Source organism: Cetorhinus maximus, unplaced genomic scaffold (assembly GCF_964194155.1).
Source record: "Cetorhinus maximus unplaced genomic scaffold, sCetMax3.hap1.1 HAP1_SCAFFOLD_344, whole genome shotgun sequence".
Classification (NCBI taxonomy): domain Eukaryota; kingdom Metazoa; phylum Chordata; class Chondrichthyes; order Lamniformes; family Cetorhinidae; genus Cetorhinus; species Cetorhinus maximus.
In genome coordinates this window covers 335,185-357,500 of record NW_027596291.1, presented here as the reverse complement: position 1 = coordinate 357,500, position 22,316 = coordinate 335,185, and the positions used below count along the sequence as shown (strand labels likewise).

Below are 22,316 nucleotides of genomic sequence, written 5' to 3'. Positions count from 1 at the left end.
GTCAGGGCATGTGTACAGGGGTCAGTGTTTGTGGTCAGGGCGTGTGTACAGGGGTCAGAGTTTGGGGTCAGGGCGGGTGTACAGGGGTCAGTGTTTGGGGTCAGGGCGTGTGTACAGGGGTCAGCGTTTGGGGTCAGCGTGTGAACAGGGGTCAGTGTTTGGGGTCAGCGTGTGTACAGGGGTCAGGGTTTGGGGTCAGGGAGTGTGTACAGGTGTCAGCGTTTGGGGTCAGGGCGTGTGTACAGGGGTCAGTGTTTGGGGTCAGCGTGTGTACAGGGGTCAGAGTTTGGGGTCAGCGTGTGCAGTCAGGGGTCAGAACTGGCTGCCAGTGTATGTGGCCAAGGGTCAGAGCTTGGGGTCAGGACCATGGGGTCAGAGTTCAACTTGCGACCTCCTGTCTCGAGCGGTGACCTCGGGCGACGTTTCAGGACACGTGTCTGTTTGAACAGCCCGTGTGAGGGCCGGGGGCCTCGGTCACCTGTGTGGAGGAGGGATTTCCTGATTGGAGGATCCCGATAGGGTGGGTGGGGGAGGGAGTGTTGGGAGGGACCCCTCGTCTCCAGCCAGGGAGGGTTGGTTGTGCCTGAGGATGACGGGGTCTGGACCTGAGACACAGGGAGTGAGGCTGGAGGGAGAGGGAGTGAGAACAGAGGGAGTGAGGCCGAAGTGAGAGGGAGTGAGGCCAGAGGGAGAGGGAGTGAGGCCGGAGGGAGAGGGAGTGAGGCCAGAGGGAGAGGGGGTGAGGCCAGAGGGAGAGGGAGTGAGGCCGGAGGCAGAGGGAGTGAGGGCAGAGGGAGAGGGAATGAGGCCGGAGGGAGAGGGAGTGAGGCCGGAGGGAGAGGGAGTGAGGCCGGAGGGAGAGGGAGTGAGGACAGAGGGAGAGGGAGTGAGGGCAGAGGGAGAGGGAGTGAGGACAGAGGGAGAGGGTGTGAGGGCAGAGGGAGAGGGAGTGAGGCCGGAGGGAGAGGGAGTGAGGACAGAGGGAGAGGGAATGAGGGCAGAGGGAGAGGGAGTGAGGACAGAGGGAGAGGGAGTGAGGGCAGAGGGAGAGGGAGTGAGGCCGGAGGGAGAGGGAGTGAGGGCAGAGGGAGAGGGAGTGAGGCCGGAGGGAGAGGGGAATGAAGACAAATGGAAATTAGGAAAGCGAAATGAAAAAAATATTGGCAGGTAAAATCAAAGAAAATTGGAAGATGTTTTCCCTGTAAGAGCAGGAAAATAAGGGAGGAAAGGTAGGCGGAGCAGAGATCTACATGGTCACTTGTCGGTTGACGCTGAAGGTGTGGACAGGGTTTCCAGTGTGTACTTTGTCTCTGTCTCCACTAAAGAGAGGGGTGATGCAGCCAATCGAGTTAAAGAGGAGGAGAGTGAAATATGAGACACAATAAGCTCGGTGAGAGAGGGAGTACTGGAGAGACTGGCATCCTTGAAGGTGGATAAACCACCAGGGCCGGATGGATTGTATCCCAGGCTGTTGAAGGAAGCCAGGGAGGAAATAGGGAGGATGCTCTGAGGATCATTTTCCAATCCTCACTCGATACAGGCGAGGCCGCAGGGGATTGGAGGCCTCCGAACATTGTACCTCTATTTCAAAAGGGTGAGAAGGACAGGCCAGGAAATTATAGGCTGGTCAGTCTGACTCCAGTGGTGAGCAAATTATTGGAAAGAATCCCGAGAGACCGGATAAGCTGTCACTTAGAATGGCCCAGGCTGGTCAGGGATAGTCAGCGAGGTTTTATTAGGGCGAGATTGTGTCCTATGAACTGAATAGGATTTTGTGAGGAAGTAACAAGGAGGGTTGACGAGGGTGGTGCAGTGAATGTTGTCTACATGGATTTCGGGAAGGTATTTATGTGACACATTCCCACATGGCAGACTGGTCCGGAAAGTGAGATCCCATGGGATAAAGGGGAAGGTGCAGGTTGGATCCAAAATTGGCTCAGTGACAGGAAACAAAGGGTCATGGTCGATGGATGTTTTTGGGAATGGAGAAGGGTTTCCAGTGGTGTTCCACAGGGCTCAGTGTTGGGGCCCTTGTTGTTGGTTGTATATATTAATGATTTAGACTTAACCGTGGGAAGAATGATTCAGTAGTTTGCAGGTGACACAAACATTGGCTATGTCGTTGACAGTGAAGAGGAAGCTGTCTCCTGCAGAATGATATCAATGGTTCGGTTGACTGGGCGGAGAAGTGGCAAATGGAATTCAATCCGGAAAAGTGTGAGGTGATGCATTCGGGGAGAGCAAGCAAAGCGAGGGAATACTCCAAAAACGGGAAGTTATTGAGAGGGGTTAAAGAAGGGAGTGACCTTGGAGTGCATGTCCCCGGGTACCTGAATGTGGCAGGACAGGTGGATGAGGTGGTGAAGAAAGCAAATGGAATTCCTTCCTTTATTGGACCAATACAAAAGTGGGGAGGTAATGCTGGAACTGTCTGAAACACTGGTTAGGCCACAGCTGGAATTTTGTGGAGAGTTGTGGTCACCACATTACAGGAAGGACATAATAGCCCTGGTGAGAGGACAGAGGAGATTTACAGGAATGTTGTCAGGGCTGGAAAATTGCAGCCAAGGGGAGAGATTGGACAGACTGGTGTTGTTTCCCTCAGGACAGAGGAGGCTAAGGGGTGACCTAATTGAGGTGTATAAAATGATGAGGGGTCTAGATAGGGTGGACAGGAAAGACCCGTTTCCCCTAGTGGAGAGATCACTGACCAGGAACACAGATTGAAGGTGATGGGTAAAAGGGTTAGCAGGGACATGAGGAAAATCTTTTTCACCCAGAGGGTGTTGGGTGTCTGGAATTCACTGCCCAGATTGATGGCGGAGGTAGAGACGCTCGTTTAGAAGGTACCTGAATGTGCATCTGAAGCGCTGTACCCAGCAAGACCACAGGCCAAGCACTGGAAAGTAGGATTAAGATGAGTGGCTAGTTTCTGTTCTCCCTTTCTGGCCTGTGCAGAAACGATGGGCTGAATGGCCTATTTCTACACTGTGACCTTTCTGTGGTTCTAACGGATGGAGGGTCTGTGGGAGAGGAAGAGGCTGGAGGATGGGAGGGTCCTGATGGATAGAACAGAAGAAATTGGGGAGGAGCTTGGGGTTGAGGGAGAGGAAATGTGATCACGGACAACCCTCCCTAACTCTGTAACCTCCTCCAGCCCCTACAACCCTCCCTATCTCTGTAACCTCCTCCAGCCCCTACAATCCTCCCTAATAATGTAAACTCCAGTCCCGACATCCCTCCCAATTTCTGTAACATCCGCCATTCCCTACAACCCTCCCTATCTCTGTAACCTCATTCAACATAGAGGGAGATTCACTCTGTATCTAACCCCGTGCTGTACCTGTTCCTCAGGGTAGTGTCCTCGGCCCAACCATCTTCAGCTGCTTCACCAATGACCTTCCTCCCATCATAAGGTCAGAAGTGGGGATGTTCGTTGATAATTGCACAATGTTCAGCACAATTCAAGACTCCTCAGATACTGAAGCAGTCCATGTCCAAATGCAGCAAGACCTGGGCAATATCCAGGCTTGGACTGCCAAGTGGTAAGTAACATTCATGCCACACAAGTGCCAGGCAATGACCACCCCCAACAAGAGAGAATCCAACCATCCCCCCTTGATTCCCAATGGCGTTACCATCACTGAATCCCCCACTGTCAACATCCTGGGGGTTACCATTGACCAGAAACTGAACTGGACCAGCCATATAAATACTGTGGCTACAAGAGCAGGTCAGAGGCTGGGAATCCTGCGATGAGTAACTCACCTCCTGACTCCCCAAAGCCTGTCCACCATCTACAAGGCACAAGTCAGGAGTGTGATGGGATATTCCCTATTTGCCTGGATCAGTGCAGCTTGAAAAGTACTGAAGAAGCTCAACACCTTCCCGGGCAAAGCAAATTGTTTCATTGACACCCAAACCAACACCTTCAACATTGATTTCCATCCCCACCGACGCACAGTGGCAGCAGTGTGTGTACCATCTACAAGATGCACTGCAGGAATTCACCAAGGCTCCTTCCACAGCACCTTCCAAACCCACGACCACTACCATCTAGAAGGACAAGGGCAGCAGATAGATGGGAACACCACCACATGGAATTTCCCCTCCATGTCACTCACCATCCTGACTTGGAAATATATCGGCCGTTCCTTCACTGTCGCTGGGTCAAAATCCTGGAACTCCCTCCCTAACAGCACTGTGGGTGTACCTACACCACATGGACTGCAGCGGCTCAAGAAGGCAGCTCACCCCCACCTTCTCAAGGGGCAATTAGGGATGGGCAACAAATTCTGGCCTAGCCAGCGATGCCCAAATCTCATGAATGAGTAAAGAAAATCAGGTGAACCCACAGGACTGGATGAGCGTAGGTTGAAAGCGTTTGCTGGGAAAGCCTCTCCTTTTAATGAAGGTGAAATTGAGGTAATATTGGAGCGGGATGAAAGTTTAGACAATGGAATAGGACAATGATCAGGATAGACCCCAATAGCTGTGTATGTCCAGCTATCTGATGGACAGGAAAACCCAACTCTGTATGGACAGGACAATGTGAGCTTGTTTCTCACACACTGTCCAACTGGATAACCAAGTAAGGATCAACTTCCCCTCATTAATACCCGACAGAGACCATCACTCCTGATCCCCCGGAGAATTGTTTATACACGATGACTACACAAACTGCTTTGGATGTATTTTCAAGCTGATTGTTTTTAGTAAATATTATTTTATGTCGTTTTATTAAAATATTAACAAATGTGGTTAATACCAAACATATCACTGTCACTTCTCTGTTATTTGAAGGATGGGAATAACCCTAACAAAAGCAAATTGAATCCTTATTTATTCCTACAGCAATTAGCACAAGAAATATTTAAAAAAAACAATTTGTTAAATTGTGCACTGTTCTCTCATCGATCTCTCTAAAAATATCCAACTCCTCACAGATTCCAAGCCAGAGCCTTCAGCAACTTCCAATGGGAGATTAGAGAGTCACCGGGGAACAAGATAGACCATTTCATTATATAACAAACAGAGCATTGGATTCTCAATTGTAATCGTGGATTTCGCTATCATAAGCTGCGATATTGGGCAGATAAATGTTTAATTCAGTATCAGTAAAGTATCTCCTGAACAACTCCTTTTCACATCAACCAGGAGCAATGCCACAGGGTATCTGTCAGTAATACCAATAGAACCTTGCATAGTGTAAGGTTCCTAATCTTGTCGAAAACACAACAGCACAGTAACCAGGAGCAATGCCATGGGAGATCTGTCCGTAATATCTGTTAAACATTGTACATTGCTACAATCCCAGCAAGGACTGACAGTGTTTAAAGAGAAATCTGAACACCCAGTGATGAACTGAAAGAAACTGCACCACATGGTTTCACTTTTTAAACCAAACAAGCTTTATTGTGTTAAAAAGAACTTAAAGAAAGCAAGTGCTACAAACATAACACGATGCCTTTTATAACCACGCATTTTGTGAATCCAGTATTTTACTTCCCACTAAGATATCTCACAAAATGCTGAAGATTAATTCACTTCTCCTGGGAATAAGTCAAAGGTATGCCACAGCTCTCCAGAATTCACTTTGACTGAGTGGGAAACTGAGAAGAAATCAGAGTCTAATTGCAACCCACTGATTGGCGAATGCTGGAAAATCCTATACCTAATGGTAATGGGGTGTCAGGACAGGGGAGGTAGATTGATTCACGTGAACCGGTCAGATATCCAGGGGGAAATCAGTGGCTTTCCTCCACTGAACTGAACAGAATTTGCACACCTTTGAGGCATCAGATGTGGAGTGTGACTGGCAGGAGCTGAGATCTCCCTCTGAAGCAGGGATGGTGTCACACCTCCACTGTTCAGGGACAGAGAGATCCAAGAGGCAGCTGGTGGGGTATATTTTTCTAGTGAGGTACAAGATCTAAGGGTTAAATCTCAGGACACAGGCCCCAAGTAGTGAGAGTGACGAGACTTCAGAAAGCAACACTGCAGCCCTGGATCTCAGAGTCTGAGTCCCAATTGTTAAATGGAGATTACAGATTGATCTTAACAGAGTGGATCAGGGGCTTAACAGAGAGAGTTTAAAGATACAGAGAGGGAGAGAGTCAAAGAGAGAAAGGATCAATAGGAGAGAGAAACAGAGAGTGAGTGACAGAGAGAGAGAGAGAGAGAGAGACAGAGACAGAGAGAGAGAGACAGAGAGAGAGTGACAGAAAGAGAGAGAGAGAGAGAGAGACAGAAAGAGAGAGAGAGAGATATAGAGAGAGAGTGAGAAACAGAGACAGAGAGAGAGAGAGTCAATTTGAGGGAGAGAGAAAGACAGGAATAGAGAGAGAGACAGAGTCAATGCGAGAGAGAGACAGAGTGAAAAAGGGATATAGAGATTGGTGTGAACCCAGAACACGCTGGAGGAAATTTGGAAGCTCCTGATCAGAAAATCATCTCCATCCAGTCCCTGTCTCATACAGAGGAAGCAACGATACAACATGGTTAATGTAGTAAAGATGATTCACAGCAGAATTATCAAACAACATTTCACACCAAACTACAGAAGGGCTGTCAAGGGACAGGTAATTAGAAGCTTGGGTCAAAGGAATAGATTTTAAGGAGCATCTTCAAGGAGGAGAGAGAGAGAGAGAGCGAGAGGTGGAGAGGGTTAATGAGGGAATTCCAGAACTCAGGACCCCAGGCAGCTGAAGGCACGGCCGCCAATGGTGGAGCGATGGGAATCGGGGGATGCTCAAGAGGCCGGAATTGGAGGAGCGCCGAGATCTTGGAGGGTTGTAGGGGCTGGAGGAGTTTACAGAGATAGGGAGGGTTGTAGGGGCTGCAGGAGGTTACAGAGATAGGGAGGGTTTTAGGGGCTGGAGGAGGTTACAGAGATAGGGAGGGTTGTAGGGACTGGAGGAGGTTACAGAGATAGGGAGTGTTGTAGGGGCTGGAGGAGGTGACAGAGATAGGGAGCGTTGTAGGGGCTGGAGGAGGTTACAGAGATAGGGAGGGTTGTCGGGGCTGGAGGAGGTTACAGAGATAGGGAGAGTTGTTGGTGCTGGAGGAGGTTCCAGAGATAGGGAGGGTTGTATGGTCTGGAGCAGGTTACAGAGATAGGGAGGGTTGTAGGGGCTGGAGGAGGTTTCAGAGATAGGGAGGTTTGTAGGGGCTGGAGGGGGTTACAGAGATAGGGAGGGTTGTAGGTGCTGGAGGAGGTTACAGAGATATGGAGGGTGGTAGGGGCTGGAGGAGGTTACAGATATAGGGAGGGTTGTAGGGACTGGAGGGTGTTACAGTGATAGGGAGGGTTGTAGGGTCTGGAGGAGGTTACAGAGATAGGGAGGGTTGTAGGGGCTGGAGGAGGTTACAGAGATAGGGAGGGGTGTAGGGGCTGGAGGAGGTTAAAGAGATAGGGAGGGTTGTAGGGGCTGGAGGAGGTTACAGACATAGGGAGAGTTGTTGGGGCTGGAGGACGTTACAGAGATAGGGAGGGTTGTAGGGGCTGGAGGAGGTTACAGAGATAGGGATGGTTGTAGGGGCTGGAGGAGGTTACAGAGATAGGGAGGGTTGTAGGTGCTGGAGGAGGTTACAGAGATAGGGAGGGTTGTAGGGGCTGGAGGAGGTTACAGAGATAGGTAGGGGTGTAGGTGCCGGAGGAGGTTACAGGGATGGGGATGTGGTCATAGTGGGGATTTGCCCAGGAGGATGAGTGACCTGTAAAATAGGATCAGGAGCCAATGTGGATCAGGGAGCACAGGGGGTGATGTGTGAATGGGACTCAGTGTGAGTTGGGGACACAGGGACAGCAGAGTTTTGGATGAGCTGAAGTTTCTAGAAGGTGGAAGATGTGACGCCAGCTGAGAGAGAGCGAGAATGTTTAACCCTGGAAGTAACAGTGACCACGGGTTGGAGTTTCAGCATCCGAATCACTTCAAAAACTGGGGAACCCCCTGTATTTGACTGAAAGGCCCAGGTGGGCACAGACCCCTCTTAAACCCCACGTCACTCCGAGCCGTGAAATTCAGGCTGTGAGGAGATTCCGGTGAGAATCCCTCCAGGAAATTCCGGGACCTCTCATCCTGAACATGGGCCATTCCCACTCGGAATACTCGATCCCACTTTCTGCTCCATATTCCTTTCACTCTCCATCTTGTCACCGGGACAGACTGTCAGCGAACGCCCCCCTCATTGGCTGCTGATGGGATCTTGCTGTGCAGGGTTGGGTGAGCTGCAATTTTCCTGATGTATTGATGGTGGGCGTCTCTCTGGAAATAGCCCATGGGCGGCTGTGACTCTTTGAGGTTGTTCCCAAGGCTGTTGGAAAATTCTTCTCCTCTTCCTCAACTCCCACTCCCTCCCTCTACTCCTCACTGTCCTCCTCTCCCCGTTTCCTCGAATCCTCATCCATCCAACTCATAGACAGGTCCCTGTGTCCCTCCTCCGGCAGGGCTAGAGTGAACTCCTCGCAACTCTGTGAGGGAGACAGGAGACACAACCATTGGGATCAGGAGATCCAGACCCTCGATTCCGGGTGTGTGACGCTGAGGGAATGTCCGGAGGGAGGGCGAGGAGAAAGTGAGGGGGGGAGAGAGGAGGGAGAGGTGAGAGGAGCAGGGAGAGGAGTGGAGAGGGGTGGAAAGAGAGGGGAGGAGAGGAGAGCGATTAAGAAGGAATGAGTGAAATGGAAAAGGGAGAAGAGGGAACAGAGATAGGGGAGGGAAGGGGAGGGCAGAGGAGGGGAGAGTTGAGGGAAGATAGAGCAGAGGTGAGGGTGAGGTGAGGGGATGGAGATGAGAAGAAGGGAAGGGGAGGGGGAGAAGGGAATGGGGAGAAGAGAGGGGAGTGGTGGAGATGGGAGGGGAGGAAGCGGGGAATACTGGAAGGGAAGGTGGGAGGGAGATGGGGACTGTAGGGTCGATGCAGGTGGGAACTGGAGAGGGGTTGGGATGAGATGGGGAAGAGGAGGGGGTGTGAGAGGGAAGTGGGGAGGGGGAGGGGGATAAGTGAAGGAATCACCTACCTTCTGGAATTTGTCTCCGTGTTCCTTTACCCCCCAAATCCGTGCCTGAGGTAAGAGAGAAGGAGGGAGGTCAGTGAACCCAGTCCTGAGACAGAGCTGGACCCCTGATCTCCATCTCTCTCTGTCACATCTCCCTCTCTCTCTATCTCTGTCTCTCCATCACGTCTCCCTCTCATTCTATCTCTGTCTCTCCATCACGTCTCCCTCTCTCTCTATCTCTGTCTCTCTGTCACTTCTCCCTCTCTCTCTATCTCTGTCTCTCTGTCACTTCTCCCTCTCTCTCTATCTCTGTCTCTCTGTCACGTCTCCCTCTCTCTCTATCTCTGTCTCTCTGTCACGTCTCCCTCTCTCCCTCTCTCTCTCTCTCTGTCACGTCTCCCTCTCTCTCTATCTCTGTCTCTCTGTCACGTCTCCCTCTCCCTCTATCTCTGTCTCTCCATCACATCTCCCTCTCTCTCTATCTCGATCTCTCCATCACGTCTCCCTCTCATTCTATCTCTGTCTCTCCATCACGTCTCCTTCTCTCTCTATCTCTGTCTCTCTGTCACGTCTCCCTCTCTCTCTATCTCTGTCTCTCTCTGTCACGTCTCCCTCTCTCTCTCTCTCTGTCACGTCTCCCTCTCTCTCTATCTCTGTCTCTCTCTGTCACGTCTCCCTCTCTCTCTCTCTCTGTCACGTCTCCCTCTCTCTCTATCTCTGTCTCTCCATCACGTCTCCCTCTCTCTCTATCTCTGTCCCTCCGTCACCTCTCCCTCTCTCTCTATCTCTGTCTCTCTATCACTTCTCCCTCTCTCTCCCTATCTCTGTCTCTCTGTCACGTCTCCCTCTCTCTCTCTCTCTGCCTCTGTCACGTCTCCCTCTCTCCCTATCTCTGTCTCTCTGTCACGTCTCCCTCTCTCTCTATCTCTGTCTCTCTGTCACGTCTCCCTCTCTCCCTATCTCTGTCTCTCTGTCACGTCTCCCTCTCTCTCTATCTCTGTCTCTCTCTGTCACGTCTCCCTCTCTCCCTCTCTCTCTCTCTCTGTCTCTCTCTCTCCCTCTCTCTCTATCTCTCTCTCTCCCTCTCCCTCTCTCTCTGTCTCTCTCTCACTTGAAATTCCTGGAACCTCCCTCTCACACACCATCTCTCAATCATTATCTCCCCCTCTCCCTCTCTCCCCTTCACACATTCATTATCTCAATTTCTCTTTCTCTCCGCACTCTCACCCTTTCTGCTATCTATCTCTCAAGCCTGTCTCCCAACCGTTATCTCTCTCACTATTTCTTCATCTCACTATGTCTCACTGTGTCTCTGTTTCTGTCTTGTGCTTTCTCTCACTCTCTATTTTTCTCTCTCAATTACTCACTCTCTCTATCTCTTTCTCTCTCAATCCCTCTCTCTCTGTCTATCTTTCTCTCTCCCTCTCAATATTTCTGCTCTCTGTCTCTCCCTCTGCCTCTGTCAGTCTGTAATTGTCCGTCTCAATCTCTTTCTCTACTTCCCAATCAAACTCTCTGCCGTTCCCTCTGTCTCTCTCCACTTCTCTATCTCCCTCTCCCTTCATCTTCCTCCCTCTCGCTTTCTCTCTGGCATTCTCCCTCTGCCTCTCTCTCTCTCAGTCTCTCTCTCCCTCAGTCTCAGTCTCTCTCTCTCTATTGCTTTGTCCATGAATATTGATCAGTGACACTCAGTAAAATTCAGGAATGAGCTGCTAATTCTCAACCTTTGCTGGTCCGACTGATCACATGGACGATGAGAATGACGGAGAGGAGACTGGTCAGAACGATGACAGAAATGGTCAGCTTCACAAGACAGAGAGAGCTGCAGGATGGTGAACCTGGTTGGAGAGGGAAATGATAAGGTTTAAATAGAGGCAATTCAGAGTTCAGTCAAACTGGTTCATCGATTCATGGCCCATCACGTCATTCTCACTGTCTCAACAGCAATAGCAGCAGAGAAAGGGATATCACAGGGTTAGATACATAGTAAAGCTCCCTCTACACTGTCCCCATCAAACACTCCCAGGACAGGTACAGCACGGGGTTAGATACAGAGTAAATCTCCCTCTACGCTGTCCCCATCAAACACTCCCAGGACAGGTACAGCACGGGGTTAGATACAGAGTAAATCTCCCTCTACACTGTCCCCATCAAACACTCCCAGGACAAGTACTGCACGGGGTTAGACACAGAGTAAAGCTCCCTCTACACTGTCCCGATCAAACACTCCCTTGACAGTTACAGCACGAGGTTAGATACAGAGTAAATCTCCCTCTACACCATCTCCATCAAACACTCCCAGGACAGGTACAGCACGGGGTTAGATACAGAGTAAATCTCCCTGTACACCATCTCCATCAAACACTCCCAGGACAGGTACAGCAAGCAGTTAGATACAGAGTAAATCCCCCTCTATACTGTACCCACCAAACACTCCCAGGACATGTACAGCACGGGGTTAGACACAGAATAAAGCTCCCTCTATTCTCTCTCATCAAACACTCCCAGGACAGGTACAGCATGGGGTTAGATACATATTAAGTCTCCCTCTTCACTGTCCCCAACAAACATTCCAAGGACAGTTAAAGCACAGGGTTAGATACAAAGTAAAGCTCCCTCTACACTATCCCCATCAAACTCTCCGAGGGCAGGTACAGCACGGGGTTAGATACAGAGTAAATCTCCCTCTACACTGTCCCCATCAAACACTCCCAGGACAGGTGCAGCACGGGGTTAGATACAGAGTAAATCTCCCTCTACACTGTCCACATCAAACACTCCCAGGACAGGTACAACATTGGACTGTGTAATCCCTGAATGCAGTTGTTTATTTCTCTCTCTGTGACACTCACCAGGATCAATTCCATTACAGACGTCTCTCAGTGTGATCTGTGCAGTGCCCTCACTGACTGGGTTCCTGGCCTCACACCTGTACACACTGTCCTCGGGCTCCCCAGTCAAATGAAGCTGTAACTCCTCTCCGGTTTTGGAAAGATGATGGGTGCTGTCGTTTCCCAATGCTTCACCTCCCCTCCACCATCTGAAGCTGATGTCATCGCCTGTGTTCACTGAGCAGCTCAGGGTCAGGTTGCAGTTCCTCGTGTACTGATCAATCCTGATGTTTGTTCCCGTCACAGGCTCTGACATTCAGATCGAAAGACAAAAGACACATGAGGAAGGATTGTCGGCCCTTGTGTGACCCCCTCAATATCCGGTACCCTCACACCCGCTTCAGACCCTCACAAACCAACTTTCATCCCAGCTCATTCCTCCATCCAGCATTTTAACAGCTTCCTCATCCACTGAGTTCAAACAGGTCCCATGTGTGGATATAACGGGTGGATGTACATCACACAGAGTGTGACCCACACTTTCACTCCAATCACAAACACTCAGTCACTCCCTGTTGTGGGAGGATGCAGCAAGTCAGGGGCAGGTGAGAACTCAGTGGTCTTTGGGGAAATAGACAAACCCCACAGAATCCCATTGAAACAACAGAACATCTCTCAGGGAATGTCTCTGTTTTGGGATTGTATCCTGGGAATGTTCTCTGGTTGACTGTCATCGATGACTCTGGTCAGTGGTCCCTGTGTCCCTTATGGTCTGGAGTGTACCCGCTCTATCTGTTCTGTGTTCAGTTCAACTGTGTGGAGGGTCCAGGATGACGATTAGCAATAGGTTTAAACTGGGAGCTTTTGCACTGCTTCAGAATAAGAGTCTGATTGTGGGAAACGTGTATCAATTCCCCATCATTCAGAGAAATGAAATCGGCTGGAAGAATGGACACCTCATTAAGAAATGAATTTCAATAACAATAAGTGAGGTGGGATAGACAAGCAAAGGGATCTTTACATTGGGACAGAGACATATCTCAATGTACCTCTGCAGGTCAGTAAGACCATGAGCACATCAAACACAGTAGCGGAGATTATTTGTGGAGGTGTCAGAAATAATAATCAGAGAAATTACGCTCAACCTTTATCAGAATTCGGTTAGACCACAAGTAGAGCACTGTGCACAGTTCTGGTCTTCGTATCCCTCGGTTAGACCACACTTGGAGCAGTGTGCACAGTTCTGGTCTCCGTATCCCTCGGTTAGACCACACTTGGAGCACTGTGCACAGTTCTGGTCTCCGTATCCCTCGGTTAGACCACACTTGGAGCATTGTGCACAGTTCTGGTCTCCGTATCCCTCGGTTAGACCACACTTGGAGCACTGTGCACAGTTCCGGTCTCCATATCCCTCGGTTTGACCACACTTGGAGAACTGTACAGAGTGTTTGACAGGGTAGATATGCTGAGGGTTATTCCACTTGAAGGTGAGTCCAGGACTTTTTGTTTAGTTCGATCATGGGATGTGGGTGATGCTGACTAGACCAGGATTTATTGCCCATCCCTAATTACCCTTCAGAAGGTGGTGGTTGTCTTGTTTTTTGTGTCAATGATGTACACAGGCTGTCGATATCGTTGCTGAGCTAACTTTATCGATAACACATTTTCCTCATGTAAACACATATCTGCACTAACTGAATTCTATCCAGACAGATTCCAACATGTGATATCTGACCTTCAACCCCCAGGTCAGGTGACCCCCTGTATAGGAGAGAGGCCTAGCAAGCCACTCAATTGTAACAAATCTCTACACCCGACATCGACCCAGACACCGGAAACAACAACAACAAACTCAGCCCAGACAACCCTGCAAAGTCCCCCTGACTAACATCTGGGGGCTAGTGCTGAAATTGGGAGAGCGTCTCACCGACTAGTCAAGCAACAGCCTGACATAGTCATCCTCACAGAATCATACCTTACAGATAATGTCCCAGACACCACCATCACCATCCCTGGGTATGTCCTGTCCCACCGGCAGGACAGGCCCAGCAGAGGTGGTGACACAGTGGGATACAGTCAGGAGGGAGTTGCTTTGGGAATCCTCAACATCGACTCCGGACCCCATGAAGTCTCATGGCATCAGGTCAAACATGGGCAAGGAAACCTCCTGCTGATGACCATGTACCGCCCTCCCTCAGCTGATGGGTCAGTGCCTCCTCCATGTTGAACATCACTTGGAGGAAGCACTGAGGGTGGTAAGGGTGCAGAATGTACTCTGGGTGGGGACTTCAATGTCCATCACCAAGAGTGGCTCGGTAACACCACTACTGACCGAGCTGGCCGAGTCCTAAATGACATAGCTGCTAGACTGGGTCTGCGGCAGGTGGTGAGGGAACCAACAAGAGGGAAAAACATACTTGATCTCATCCTCACCAACCTGCGTGTCACAGATACATCTGTCCATGACAGTATTGGTAGGAGCGATCACCGCACAGTCATTGTGGAGACAAAGTCCCACCTTCACATTGAGGATACCCTCCATCGTGTTGTGTGGCACTGTCACGGTACTAAATGGGATAGATTTCAAACAGATCTAGCAACTCGAGACTGGGCATCCATGAGGTGCTGTGGGCCATCAGCAGCAGTAGAATTGTACTCGAACACAATCTGTAAGCTCATGGCCCAGCATATCCCCCACTCTACCATTATCATCAAGCCAGGGGATCAACCCTGGTTCAGTGAAGAGTGCAGGAGGACATGCCAGGATCAGCACCAGGCAAACCTAAAAATGAGGTGTCAACCTGGTGAAGCTATAACACAGGACTACTTGTGTACCAAACAGCATAAGCAGCAAGTGATAGACAGAGCTAAGCGATCCCACAACCCACAGATCAGATCTAAGCTCTGCAGTCCTACCACATCCAGTCGTGAATGGTGCTGGACAATTAAACAACTCACTGGAGGAGGAGGCTCCACAAATATCCCCATCCTCAATGATATAGGAAGATATAGACAGGATGGTCAAATGGGCAGATAAGTGGCAGATGGAATTTAACCCTGAAAAGTGTGAGGTGATACACTTTGGAAGGAGTAATTTGACAAGGAAATATTCAATGAACCGCATGACACTAGGAAGTTCTGAGGAACAAAGGGACCTTGGCGTTTGTGTCCATAGATCTCTGAAGGTGGTGGGGCATGTTAGTGGGGTGGTGAAAAAGGCATATGGGACTCTTGCCTTTATCAATCGAGGCATAGATTACAAAAGTAGGGAGGTCATGTTGGCGTTGTATAGAACCTTAGTGAGCCACAGCTGGAGTACTGTGTGCAGTTCTGGTCGCCACATTATAGGAAGGATGTGATTGCACTGGAGGGGGTGCAGAGGAGATTCACCAGGATGTTGCCTGGGATGAAACATTTAAGTTATGAGGAGAGGTTGGATAGACTTGGGTTGTTTTTGTTGGAGCAGAGAAGCCTGAGGGGCGACCTGATCGAGGTGTACAAGATTATGAGGGGCATGGACAGGGTGGATAGGGAGCAGCTGTTCCCTTGATTGAAGGGTCAGTCACAAGGGGGCATATGTTCAAGGCGAGGAGGTTTAGGGGGGATGTGAGGAAAAACATTTTTACCCAGAGGATGGTGAGGGTCTGGAATGCGCTGCCTGGGAGGGTGGTGGAGGCGGGTTGCCTCACATCATTTCATCAATGACCTTCCTTCCATCATAAGGTCAGAAGTGGGGATGTTCGCTGATAATTGCACAATGTTCAGCACCATTCGTGACTCCTCAGATACTGAAGCAGAACATGTCCAAATGCAGCAAGACCTGGACAATATCCAGTCTTGGGCTGACCAGTGGTAAGTAACATTCAGGAGGGGATTTCAGGAGGTGTCAGGCAATGACCACCTCCAACAAGAGAGAATCCAACCATCACCCCTTGATGTTCAATGGCATCACCATCACTGAATCCCCCACCATCAACATCTCATGAGTTACCAATGACCAGAAACTGAACTGGACCAGCCCTATGAATACTGTGGCTACAAGAGCAGGTCAGAGGCTGGGAATTCCGCGGGGAGTAACTCACCTCCTGACTCCCCAAAGCCTGTCCACCATCTACAAGGCACAAGTCAGGAGTGTGATGGAATACTCTCCACTTGCCTGGATGAGTGCAGCTCCCACAACACTCAAGAAGCTCGACACAGTCCAGGACAAAGCAGCCGCTTGATTGGCACCACATCCACAAACATTCACTCCCTCCACCACCGACGCACAGTAGCAGCAGTGTGTGTACCATCTACAAGATGCACTGCAGGAACTCACCAAGGCTCCTTCGACAGCACCTTCCAAACCCACGACCACTACCATCTAGAAGGACAAGGGCAGCAGATAGATGGGAACACAACCAGCTGGAAGTTCCCCTCCAAGTCACTCACCATCCTGACTTGGAAATATATCGGCTGTTCCTTCACTGTCACTGGGTCAAAATCCTGAAACTCCCTCCCTAACAGCACTGTGGGTGTACCTACACCACATGGACTGCAGCGGCTCAAGAAGGCAGCTCACCACCACCTTCTCAAGGAGCAACTAGGGATGGGCAATAAGTGCTGTCCCAGCCAGTGGAACCCACATCCTGTGAATGAATAAAATATGCATGTGCCTTGTAGCTGGTGGACAGACTTTGGGGGGTCAGGAGGTGAGTTATTCGCTGCTGAATTCCCAACCTCAGAGCAAGTTTACAGCCACAGTGTTTATATGGCTGGTGCTGCCCAGTTTCTCATCAATGTTAATAGTGGGGGATTCAGTGATGGTAACGTCAAGGGGCGATGGTTAGATTCTCTCTTGTTGGAGATGGTCATTGCCTGGCACTTGTGTGGCATGAATGTTACTTACCACTTGTCAGCCCAAGCCTGGATATTATCCAGGTCTTGCTGCATTTGGACATGTTCTGCTTCAGCATCTGAGGAGTCGCGAATGTTGCTGAACATTGTGCAATTATCAGCGAACATCCCCACTTCTGACCTTATGATGGAAGGAAGGTCATTGATGAAGCAGCTGAAGATGGTTGGGTCGAGGACACTAACCCTGAGGAACTCCTGCAGTGATGTCCCAGGGCCACACTCGGTCAAATGCAGCATTGATTTCCAGGGTCAGTCACTCTCACCTCACCTCGGGAGTTCAGCTCTTTTATCCATGTTTGAACCAAGGCTGTAATGAGGTCAGGAGCTGAGTGGCCCTGGCGGAACCCAAACTGGGCATCAGTGAGCAGGTTATTGCTAAGCAAGTGCTACTTGATAGCTCTGTTGATGACCCCTTCCATTAATTTACTGATGATGGAGAGTAGACTGATGGGGCGGTAATTAACCGGGTTGGATTTGTCCTGCTCTTTGTGTACAGGAAATAACTGGGCAATTTTCCACATAGCCGGGTAGATGCCAGTGTTGTAGCTGTACAGGAACAGCTTGGCTAGGGGCACGGCAAGTTCTGGAGCACAAGTCTTCAGTACTATTAATGGAATATTGTCAGGGCCCAGAGCCTTTGCAGTGTCCAGTGCCTTCAGCTGTTTCTTGATATCGCATGAAGTGAATCGAATTGGCTGGAGACTGGCATCTGTGATGCTGGGAACCTCCAGAGGAGGCTGAGATGGATCATCCACTCGGCACTTCTGGCTGAAGATTGTAGCAAATGCTTCAGCCTTATCTTTTGCACTGATGTGCTGGGCTCCCCCATCATTGAGGATGGGGATATTTGTGGAGCCTCCTCCTCCAATGAGTTGTTTAATTGACCATCACCATTCACGACTGGATGTGGCCGGACTGCAGAGCTTAGATCTGATCCATTGGTTGTGAGATCGCTTAGCTCTGTCTATCACTTGCTGCTTATGCTGTTTGGTACACAAGTAGTCCTGTGTTATAGCTTCACCAGGTTGGCACCTCATTTTTAGGTTTGCCTGGTGCTGCTCCTGGCATGTCCCCCTGCACCCACCTGTCAGGGAGAGATAGTAATGACCACAATGTTATTGAAATTTATTGTAAAATCAATGTGTGTGTGTGTGTGTGTGTGTGTGTGTGTGCGCGCGTTTCTGCGTGTGTGTGTGTCTGTGTTTACGTGTGCATGTTTGTCTGTATGTGCATGCCTGTGTGTGTGTGCATGTGTCTGTTTGTGTGTCCGTGTGTGTGTGTGTGCGTGTACATGTGTCTGCGTGTGTGTCCGTGTGTGTGTGTGTGAGTGTGTGTGTGCGTGTCTGTGTGTGTGTGTGTGTGTGTGTGTCTGTTTGTGTGTGTCTGTGTGTGTGTGTGTGTCTGTGTGTGTGTGTGTGTGTGTGTGTGTGTATGTGTCTGTGTGTGTGTGTGCATGTGTCTGTGCATGTGTCCGTGTGTGTGTGTGTGTGTGTATGTGTGTCTGTTTGTGTGTGTCTGTGTGTGTGTGTGTGTGTGTCTGTGTGTGTGTGTGTGTGTCTGTGTGTGTGTGTGAACTGAATTATAAGCAGCTGGTCTGGGTGCTTTGGTGTATTAGATGATAAGCTCAGTTTGAAATGTTACGTAGTTAAACATGGGGGAAGTTTAGAATTTAAGGTGTAAAAGGACCTTTGCATTTTTAAATAAACTAGACTGGCTTGAATTCAAAAGAGGGATTCAACCAGCAGAAGTTTAGAAACAGTGTGTTTACATTTTCCCAAAGATTACTGGTAAAATTGGTTCTATAAATTTTTATAAGTAGAGAGGTAAAGTCCGAAGACAAAGTGAAACAATGGGAATTTGCATTCAAAGGGGAAAATATGTACAAAGGAGAAAAGTGAAGGGTTCTCAAAATTCCCACATTTTTCATATCATCAACAAGGATATGACTTTGGGAATTTTACGGCAGATGATCCAACTGCTGGGTTAAGTGTTGAACCCGGCAGACAGGAGGCTAGGACGAGAGGAGAGAGAATTCGCATTCTTCCCTTTAACACAATCAACCCAGAGAAAGACTTCATCTTACACAAACCTAAAGCCCATCAAAAACCTTGCATAAATAATCACTACTAACCACTAAGGCAGGAAGACCACAATCAATGCAATTATGCAAAGCCATCTATACTCCACACATACAATAGCTTTCAGTTCAAGACTAGTTACGGGGGCAGGAAGACAACGATAAACATCTTGCGAGCCCATTAAAAACAACGAGACAACAATCACCTGAAGAGGCCCACCAAATTCAGACAAAGAACTAACCTTGATTTGGCTTCAGGGAAGAAATTCGATAAAAAACAGTATAACTGGGCCACCAGTTATGAAGGGGAAGCTGACACAGGTGTGAGCAGTTTTTGGAACGTTTGAAGCAGAGTTTAAGCAGGGAGCTGAGCCAAGTGGAGGGAGGAGATCTGGAGGTTTGCAGGCCCACAGGCAACATCACGGTGAGGGACACAGAGTGTCAGGCTCAACCGGAGATAACAAGGCTGCAACTGCAGCCCCCCACGAAGATCGACCACCCACAGCCGCAGCCCCCCACGAAGATCGACCACCCACAACTGCAGCCCTCCACCCAACTGAAGACCCTTCGCAGATTCCACAGACCAGGACCACGTGGGGAATGTGGAGACAAGGGCAAAGAGCAGCCATGAGGATTTTGAATGATGGAAGAGGTTTGTGGGGGGTGAAAGAACTTGTCGCTAATATTTCGGACATTCCAACATTGGGGAATTTTCCCCAGCCTGAGAGAGCCACACCCCCTCTACCTGAACAGTAAATCCAGGACAGGAGCAATTGAAGAAATCGGGAAATATCTCTCCCCAAACAGGAATGTGATAAGTTTCAGCAACGGGTAAAAGGCAGGGGTGTCAGATAGAATCTCACTCACCGTACACGTCCAGTTGTACCGTCCGTGAAGATTCATCTCCTGAATATAGAATAACAGAAACCTCATAGACCCCAGCGTCCTCTCTCTGTAAATCACTGATTTGCAGACTGAAATCCTCTGGATGGAGTTTATTCCGTTTCTTGAACTCCTCACGGCCATAATATTTAATGATCCCATTTTCCCATTTCGCTATTTTGAGATTGGTTATAATTTGCCACCATTCAACCTCGTCATTCTTCGATCCATGTGGGATCCCCATGGACAGGGGGACTGACTGACCCAGGGATCCATTCACGGGGAGTCGGGCAGCCTGACTCTGAACTGATGGAACAAGAGGAGACAGTCAGTGTGTGAGCAACAAGGCAGCTCAGTGACTGAAGGGAGGATGTCAATTGATAGAACCATCCAGTCCAGGAGGCCATTCAGCCCAAGCTAGCTCTTTAACAGAGTGATCTAATTAATCCCACTCCCCCCCTCTCTTTCCCCATCTCCCTGCAAATTTCTCCCCTTCAACTATTTCTCCAATTCCCCCTTTGGAAAGTCCCTGTTGAATCTGCTCCCTCCGCCCTTTCAGGCAGCTCATTCCAGATCCCAACAACTCGCTGTGTCCAAACATTTCACCTCATCCTCATCCCCCTCTGGTCCTTTTCCCGATTCTCTTCAATCTGTGTCCCTCTGGTCACCGACCCTCCTGCCACTGGGAACAGTTTCTCCCTATTTACTCTCTCCAAACCCTTCCCGATCCCAAACGCCTCAATTAAATCTCCCCCTGAACCTTCTCTGCTGGAAGGAGAACGATCCCGGCTTCCCCAGTCTCCCCACATGGACTGAAGACCCCTCAGCCAAGGAAACGTTCAGGTAAATCTCCCCACACATGGAGCCAAATGAGGAAGCAAACCAGAACTGGGAGAGAGAGAGAGAGAGAGAGGGAGAGAGAGACAGAGAGGGAGAGAGAGAGAGAGAGACAGAGAGAGAGACAGAGAGGGAGAGAGAGAGGGAGAGAGGGAGAGAGAGAGAGACAGAGAGAGAGAGAGAGCAAGAGGGAGGGAGAGAGAGGGAGAGAGAGAGAGAGACAGAGACAGAGAGCAAGAGGGAGAGAGAGAGAGACAGAGAGATAGGGAGTGAGAGAGACAAAGAGAGAGGCAGAGTGAGAGACATGGAGAGGGAGAGAGGGGGACAGATAAAGAGAGAGAGAGAGAGAGGAGAGAGAGAGAGGGAGGGAGAGGCAGAGATAGGGAGAGACAGCGAGAAAGAGAGAGAGAGAAGCAGAGACAGAGAGAGAGAGAGACTGGGAGAGAGAAACAGGGAGTGCGAGACAGACAGAGGGAAAGTGAGAGAAACAGGGAAAGGGAGAGAGAGAGAGAGAGCGAAAACCACAAACACTTGTGCTGAATAAAACTCACCGGGCGATACGGAGAGTGCCAGGGAACAGCAGACTAACCATTTCCCGAGCTCCATCTTCCCTCAGTAACAGGAAGCAGGGGCAGCCGGAGAGATTGGGCCTAATCTTGGGGGTTGGACTGTGGTTTTGGTGGTGATGGTGTAACTGGAGAGACAGGTCCGGACACAACAATCCCAGCGAACACCCTCCCTCAGCTCCCTCCTGATCACAGGGGCTGTTAACAGCCAGGAAGAGGATTGGGCTGGGATCGGATTGGGTGGTGGGCTAGGGGAGGCTTCACTGGGATATTGAGGGCTCTCAGCCTCAGGCCAGTGTGGGTGGGCAGTGTGGCTATTGGACTGGAGAGCAGCAGAGGACAGACCTTGTGTGAGACAGGGAACCAGAACTTGACTGAGCAATTTGGAAATGAGATAGACCCAAGTGCGGACCCCAAGGCTCCAGTTATTCAGGATCAGAGCAAGTGAAGAGGGGGCACTCCATTCCCCGGCTCACTCGGGGGGGGTGAGGGATAAGGGTCAAAGGTTGGGTCTTGAGGCCTTGGTTGGGGTTTGGGGGAGTCGGGGTCAGGGACACAGTCTGGGAGCATGGCCTGAATTCAGCAGGGGGTCAGGGCGTGTGTACAGGGGTCAGAGTTTGTGGTCAGGGCGGGTGTACAGGGGTCAGTGTTTGGGGTCAGGGCATGTATACAGGGGTCAGGGTTTGGGGTCAGGGCGTGTGTACAGCGGTCAGAGTCTGGGGTCAGCGTGTGTGCAGGGGTCAGAGTTTGGGGTCAGCGTGTGTACAGGGGTCAGTGTTTGGGGTCAGGGCGTGTGTACAGGGGTCAGTGTCTGGAGTCAGCGTGTGTACAGGGGTCAGTGTTTGGGGTCAGCGTGTGTACAGGGGTCAGTGTTTGGGGTCAGCGTGTGTACAGGGGTCAGAGTTTGGGGTCAGCTTGTGCAGTCAGGGGTCAGAACTGGCTGCCAGTGTATGTTGCCAAGGGTCAGAGCTTGGGGTCAGGATTGAGGGGCCAGAGTTCAACTTGCGCCCTCACGTCTCGAGCGGTGACCTCTGGCGACGTTTCGGGACACGTGTCTGTTTGAACAGCCCGTGTGAGGTCCGGGGGCCTCGGTCACCTGTGTGGAGGAGGGAATTTCCTGATTGGAGGATCCCGATAGGGTGGGTGGGGGAGGGAGCGTTGGGAGGGACCCCTCGTCTCCAGCCAGGGAGGGTTGGTTGTGCCTGAGGATGACGGGGTCTAGACCT

At 50.2% G+C, this 22,316-nt stretch overlaps 2 protein-coding genes across 2 annotated transcripts in view; both read right to left on the bottom strand.

Moving 5' to 3' along the window:
• The window catches only part of LOC144673342 (SLAM family member 5-like), a 19,187-nt gene extending 11,036 nt beyond the window's left edge, over positions 1 to 8,151 (bottom strand). Inside the window, exon 1 of the mRNA XM_078535235.1 lies at positions 8,122 to 8,151. Coding sequence (XP_078391361.1) covers positions 8,122 to 8,151 — 30 coding nt within the window. The remainder of the gene's footprint in view (positions 1 to 8,121) is intronic.
• A 251-nt stretch (positions 8,152 to 8,402) lies between these two features.
• LOC144673341 (CD48 antigen-like) lies at positions 8,403 to 21,130 on the bottom strand. The gene is made up of 5 exons (XM_078535234.1): positions 21,076 to 21,130; positions 19,673 to 19,993; positions 11,854 to 12,141; positions 9,023 to 9,067; positions 8,403 to 8,473 (listed from the first exon to the last, which is right to left on the bottom strand). The coding sequence occupies exons 1-5, from the start codon at positions 21,128 to 21,130 to the stop codon at positions 8,403 to 8,405; spliced, it is 780 nt and encodes a 259-aa protein (XP_078391360.1).
• Positions 21,131 to 22,316: the final 1,186 nt, after the last annotated feature.